This window comes from Daucus carota, chromosome 2 (genome assembly GCF_001625215.2).
Source record: "Daucus carota subsp. sativus chromosome 2, DH1 v3.0, whole genome shotgun sequence".
Classification (NCBI taxonomy): Eukaryota; Viridiplantae; Streptophyta; class Magnoliopsida; order Apiales; family Apiaceae; genus Daucus; species Daucus carota.
Genome location: NC_030382.2, coordinates 34,182,712 through 34,189,479, shown reverse-complemented (window position 1 = coordinate 34,189,479; position 6,768 = coordinate 34,182,712). Strand labels below are relative to the sequence as shown.

Sequence of the window (6,768 nt, the reverse complement as noted above, 5' to 3'; positions counted from 1 at the left end):
GCAGTTGTGTGCAGTTGAGAGAGGATGAGAGGGTGAGAGTTTGTGTTTGTGTTTGAATATGTAACCGTCAGTGATATATACGTTTGTTTCCGCGTTTTCAAACATTCTGGAATGTCCGCGGTTTTTTACCGCGGAAAGGGTATGTGTCCGCGCAAAAAAGCGCGGATAGACACAGTGTCCGCGGTTTTTAAGCGCGGATAGAAAAAAATGTTTTCTTTTGCCACAGCCGTTGGATCATCGATCCAACGGCTGTGGCACCATGTGTCAAATAACCGTTCCCTAACAACCATATGTCAGGGAACAGGACCCTTTATTGATAAAAATAATTTAAAACATGCTTTTTACTAACACACGTGTTGAATGTCAGTCTAGGGCATCATTTTGTGGACTTTGCCCTTGTACGTCTACAAATCATAAAGGGTGCCGATGAGATTGAGAACTGCAATATATTTTCTGCAGAAACTTTAGTACAACAGGCTTTACAGAACTTTTAACCCCCATATTAAAGCTTAAATCATGCAATCTTGGGTAAACTTGTGGCTTTTAAATAAATAAATTGGAAGAACAAAAGGTAATAAAAGGCTTGCCATACACAAACAAGTCCTCAGTATATATTTATATTATAACAAAAATATATGACTTCTCTAAGATCATCTTCCCCTTTGGACTACATATTAACCTGCAAAGAACAGTAACACTGCTGCTATTGCAGAACAGAACAATACAACATGAAAAGCTCATCTCATTGGACGTTGGTTAATAAGGTTGCCGTCTGTTTTTTCTCAATGATTTTGTTGTCTTCATGACTAATGTGGTTGATATCCATGATCGATTGGTATCACAAGCCTCATCAGATAACCAGCAACATAAGCGGCCATCTTCACCACCTGTCCAGCCAAATATGCCTCGATTTTGGGAGGCTGGACCTTTGATGCTAGACACGGGTAATATGCTTCTGATAATGCCTGTGTGACCACCATGAAGAACAGCTTCAGGAGCCAAAATTTCCCTCCCTCCATTATATTTCACAGGGAAATACCCCAATGTGCCATTATTTGTGCCACCAATAACCCATAGGCTATCATCTTCATAGGAATAGTGACAATCTACAAAATAATCAACCTATGACAACCAAGCATCAGTTAATAGAGGGCGTATGTCATAATAATCTATCCACAAACATATTGACAAAAAATTCTGGAGTGTGCCAAGTGTATCGATGAAAGTGCAACTTTAAGGCGACTAAATGTTCTTAATTGATAATACACACTTACATGTTCTGGTGTCCAGCTATTTGAGGCCACAGAACGAGCATCCTCAAAGTTAGCTTCAAGTCTTGAGTCTGTCCAGTCCCAAACACTGAAGACCAAAAAGGTTGAAAAAGTAAGAAATAGGCCTTGAAATGCATCTAACCAGCCATCATAAATGAGCATATAACCAGGGGACACCGAGGAAAACTCTAACATGCATTCGAGTCTCATATTGGCACTTTTACTAGTAATTTAGATAACTTCACTTAGTTTACCCCTTTTAAATCTCTAAACTTCAGAGCATTGGGGGGTAAACTTCGGGTAAACTTATTTTTTCAAGCATTAAATTGATGATTATTAAAGGAATTAGAGACAAATTATAATATACCTATATCAATCTGATTATTTTGTGGAATTACTGCATAAATCATCTTCTTGAATGTAATCAGAACTTAGCAAGCTTGTCATGTATAAATAACATGGACAAGTGAATCAAATCTCTTCTATATACCTCAGTGTTTCAATGTGAGTCAAACACCACAACTTTTGATTCCTTTTTCCGCAAAATCCCACTTTCCCGATTGAGGTCCCCACATTAATTACCTAAAAGTAATGACAAATTTTTAATTAGAAACATGGTAGCAGCTAAGGAGCATATCTGATGAAGGATGACACAGAAAAAAGTCCAAGTAAACATGGATTGAACAGTCTAGTCTTGCTTTAAAAGCCGAGCACTTTGAAGATACGGATATTAGATTATATTGTTCAATCCATTTGTGCATTTGCTTTTCCCCAAGTTCTCCTGCCTTAGTATCCCGATTCTAACATTCACACAGTTATCAACCAAATCATACAAAAATAAATGCTCATTCATTTCAGAGAATGTTATAACCATGAGTAATTCAATAGTACAACACTCTATGGAACATGATATAATACAAAAGAGGCAAAGGAAAAACAGGGATGTACTTGAGTGTCTAAAATGCCTCCATCTTGATTGATGTTATGAATGCTTTCATAGAAAACAGTTTTTTTAATTGGTTCCAACAAGCGAGCTTTTAAATCATGAAGTTGATCGTAGAGCCATGATAATATATAGCAGAACCAAAGGGGGTACAAAATTGATGTGGTTGCTTATTTAATAACTTGAAGAACATCTAAGCCAGCAGTGAGAAATCAGTAATATACTAGATAACTTTTTACACTTCGGAAGTCAAAGTAAACTCCTATTATGTGGTTGCTTATTTGATAACTTGAAGAATGTCTAAGCCAACAGTGAGAAATCAGATATATACTAGAAAACTTTTTACACTTGGGAAGTCAAACGTAAACTACAGGTATGTGGTTGCTTATTTGATATCTTGAAGAAAATCTAAGCCAGCAGTGAGAAATCAGAAATATACTAGAAAACTTTTTACACTTTGGAAGTCAAGGTAAACTACAGTTATAATGCATCTGTACTCTTGTTTAATGATATTTCAGAAGTGCATTTGTAAAAAACAGTTTCTTTTAATTATTTTGCCAAGTGAGCTTCATTAAGTATTGAAAAATAAAATTGACCATACATACATGATACAATACAACAGGAAAGTACAAAACATAAGAATTGTGTTCCTTATGGTACAAATTAGAAAAATATCTAAGAAACGAATCAGAAAAGAAAGATGTAAAAAAAAATAGTGAGACTTAATGAGATGCACCTGCACTAATGTTACTATAGAGAAAAGGAAAATAAAATAAGAGAAGACAAGGACAGTGTCCTGAACTAAATTATAGTATATTTTTTCTTCATTACACAACCTCGATAGTATCCTAAATTGAATCTATAGCACATATTTTCTTCACTACTCACCCTCATTATCAATTATGATATTCAGATAAAGAATATCCAACTAGTACAGATTTATAAACAAATTTGAATGGATGATTTATATCGCCAATTTGCAAGTACAAGCAGGTGTATACATCCCTTGTGCTAATAATGAACACAAATACAATACATTTCACTTATCCTCTACCAATTATAAGAGCAGGAAGAGAAGGAGATAGAAAAATAAGAAGCGATTAATTACCGACTCCAAATGATCATCGTCATTGATTTGCCCACTCGTATCAAAAATACACATCAATCCATCAACAGAAGCAGAAACAAGCTTGTTTTGATTCTCAGGGACAAAATGAACCTGTCAGGGGAAAAAAAAGAACATGAATTTCTTTACTGTTGTTCCTACTTGAATAACCTCATAAGTGATGTAAAAATTAAGAATTTGTTAGGTTCTGGGATTAGCTTTACAGTTCAAATTTCACATGAAGAAAACATTAGATGTAATTAGAGTTCACACAGAAGAAAGAAAAATAGAACAACAAAAAAGGCTTCCCACTATATTTACTATGGAACTTTATGGCTGCATGAAACTAAATGGTAAGCTGCCAAATCCATAGCTTCAAAACTCACCATTACACTCATAATTACAGAGTTTTAACAGAAGATAATCAAGAGAACTTTCAAACAAAATATACAAAATCACTAAACAGCTGACCCTATATTATAATGTTATATAGTGAATTCTCACAAAGTTGTTGACAATAGCTAAAAATCATTACTGCATGACAACCACTATATACAGTCAAGGTAAAAACTCTGAATACACCAAGCACTCTCTTTAGTATGCAACCTTTTATGTCCAAATGCTTCAGACACGCAAAGACGTAAAGAAATTGTTTGGAAAACTCAAAATATATATAGCAAAGGAGGGGACCTCTCTCAGAAACTTATTCAGTATAATAAAGATACAATTCAAAAGTCACATATTCATCAATTTCTTTTTTCTTATTTTGCTAATTCACATTCATCATTTTCAATTAGTCAAAGAAATGCAAAATTTTAGTTACCGCATATAACATGTACATAAATTCTGAAGTGTAACTACCTGAGTGACATCATCCATATGGGATTCCTGCAAGCAAGCAACCTGTTTTCTAGTCCTCCAATCCCAGAAGAGAATCTGCACGAAATCAATTACTGGATTACACATAAATACCTATCAAAATGTCAATGCCATAACAGGTTCCAATTATATACTACATAAAATACAAATTTATGAATAATGTCAAGTAAACAAGTATAACCGGTAAAAGAGTATGCGTCTAATCCAACTTATCTTCCACTTAAACTTAAATGTTAAATTATTGAGAAGGAAAAATTGCAAGTCCAATGCCGCTCTCGCATATATATATATCTTCTTTTTTCAGTAATCCATTTATTTATGAAATGGCATACATATGTGCTTTTGGCTACAAATTCCCATCAAAAAGATGCGACTGTCGTACATAGATTCTTACAGACACTTTTAGTCTTTTATTATATAAAATCTAAAATTGTCTTATGTATAGTCTGACCAAACCAGTTCAGATACTCCATTTATCTGAAGTTTGCAAAAGAAATCACAAAAAATAAATTAAGATTCAAGCTAAAGAAACTGGTCTCTTGAAGCTTCATTCAAATAAATTTTTTGAACAAAGAGAACTATATTTGTTTCTTCTTCTGCAACATCTAAATAACTAATAAGTGGATGAAATAGTTTGGGTTCAATCCATAAAGAACGTTTTAAACTTCCAATTGGTATTTAATTTCCAAAAGAAAATCCCTTAATGATAACATGTGTCACAACATGTTTTTTAGTGGATTTTACAAAGAGAACTATGAGTCAAAAAAGATGCAACAGCCAAGTAGATCCCACTTAAAAGTTTTTGTACACTTAAGCCTTTTCCTTGTGAAAATAGCAGTAGATAATTATATTCTACTTGGATTATCAAAGGGCTATTAACCGCACGTCTCGGGAATAAAGCTTATAATTTTCAGCCAAAGACGTCAAGGACATAATAATGTATTTACAGCAGTATATCTTAATTAGAACCTAATAACTTTATAAGCTCCAAGAAAAAATTGCATTGAATGAGGATAATATCAATTTTTCTCAAGTCAAATTATGAAGTCACAGTGAGTTACTTAAAAAAACCTTCTTAATCTTTATAATTCAACTCAAGTGGTAATTTGATATACAGGCCAAAAAAATTCATTTAGACACTTAAACAATTGATACCTGAGACTTGCAACCTGCAGCAAGTAGACTATCCCCGACTCCACCAAACGAGAAACAAAACACCTCTTCAGACGGTCCAGCACTTATACACGATATCTACACCACACTCATATCATACAAACATTTCAAGACACAAACGCACCACGTAACAACAGAACCATCACTACGAATAACATGAAAGCTACAAACCTCTTGAAATGACCTAGTATCCCAAGCCCGAACTGTACCATCAGAACTACAAGAATGCAATATATCACCCGAAAACATAATCTGATTGATAGTAGAAGAATGATGCTTATTACATTCCCCAATAAATTGACCTGTGGATGGTGAGTATAACTTCACAGTGTTAGTCGATAACGAAACCGCCATCGATGTCCAATCATCCCTGCCACATTTCCCCCAAATTCAACAAATTGATAACCTCAATACATCACCATTCCCCCAAACACAGTAATACTTGAAAGTTAATTCTCTATAGATATTACTATTTTTAATATAATGTATTTTTAATCTCGATAAATGAATAAAATAGCGAAAAGTGGTGGATAAGGGATGTTACTTGTTAACGATTTGAAAGACGTAATCGTCGCCGAAGTTTGTCTGGATGGAGTTTTTGAGGGCGACTCGGTGGGAATTTCTGGGGATTGGTGAGCTTTCTTCAATCTCCATGGCGGTGTCTTCCATGTGTTTGATAGATGGCGCCAGAATTGGGGATGTATTGAGCGAGAGACAAACAGAATTAGGGTTTTAGGGTATAGTATCTTTGTTCTTTGGCAATATTACTGTTTGATTATTCAAGTTTAGAGCATTATATATTTAAGTCACGCAAGTCTTACAAAAGCCGGTTGTGGCCTTTGAGAAAAAGAGTATGGGCAGCTTGACCACAACGCAGGAGATTTTGGGTTGCCATGTACAGGGTCAGTATCCGGTTCGGTTAACCGAATACCAAACAGAAATATTTTGGTTTTTAATTCGGTTATGATTTTATGTGTATTTTGATTTTTTCAGTTTTTATCGAATTAATTGAAAAACCTAAATAACCAAAATATTTAAAATAAAAAATATATATTATATTATATACATAAAAAGTTCACTTTTTAATAAATTTTATGTAATCCCATGGCAATAGCATTATCTGGTCAGACACTTCTCAGCCAATCGGTGATGGTTAAGCCATCAGAAACTGAAAAAATCTTGTGCAGTCTACTACATCTGCAGCTGGTGGTCCAGGTGGGGGGTAATTCTATATTCAGGGGGGGTTAGAAGGATGTATGTTGGTAATTTGCATTACAACATAAGAGAAGATCAACTTCGTCAGGCATGTTATAAGTTTGAAGGAGATATGTAAACAGCAGCTAGTACTACGATTTAAATCCTACGGTGAGTTGAGTTCATAAGCACTTTTGGAGTTC

The 6,768-nt window shown here is 34.4% G+C and overlaps 1 protein-coding gene across 1 annotated transcript; it reads right to left on the bottom strand.

The window, feature by feature from the left end:
- Window positions 1-524: 524 nt before the first annotated feature.
- LOC108206070 (WD repeat-containing protein GTS1) lies at window positions 525-6,132 on the bottom strand. Its single transcript, XM_017376251.2, has 8 exons — window positions 5,916-6,132; window positions 5,543-5,741; window positions 5,354-5,449; window positions 4,181-4,255; window positions 3,323-3,433; window positions 1,762-1,853; window positions 1,275-1,359; window positions 525-1,122 (listed from the first exon to the last, which is right to left on the bottom strand). Exons 1-8 carry the CDS (start codon window positions 6,038-6,040, stop codon window positions 757-759), a joined length of 1,149 nt encoding a protein of 382 aa, XP_017231740.1. The 5' UTR covers window positions 6,041-6,132; the 3' UTR covers window positions 525-756.
- Window positions 6,133-6,768: the final 636 nt, after the last annotated feature.

Coding starts and splice junctions, on each gene's coding strand:
- LOC108206070 (XM_017376251.2), bottom strand. CDS start 6,040: ATGGAAGACACCGCCATGGAGATTGAAGAAAGCTCACCAATCCCCAGA. Junction 5,450..5,542: donor ATACTAGGTCATTTCAAGAG/GTTTGTAGCTTT, acceptor AGTGTGGTGTAG/ATATCGTGTATAAGTGCTGG. Junction 1,360..1,761: donor ACTCACATTGAAACACTGAG/GTATATAGAAGA, acceptor TTTGGTCTTCAG/TGTTTGGGACTGGACAGACT.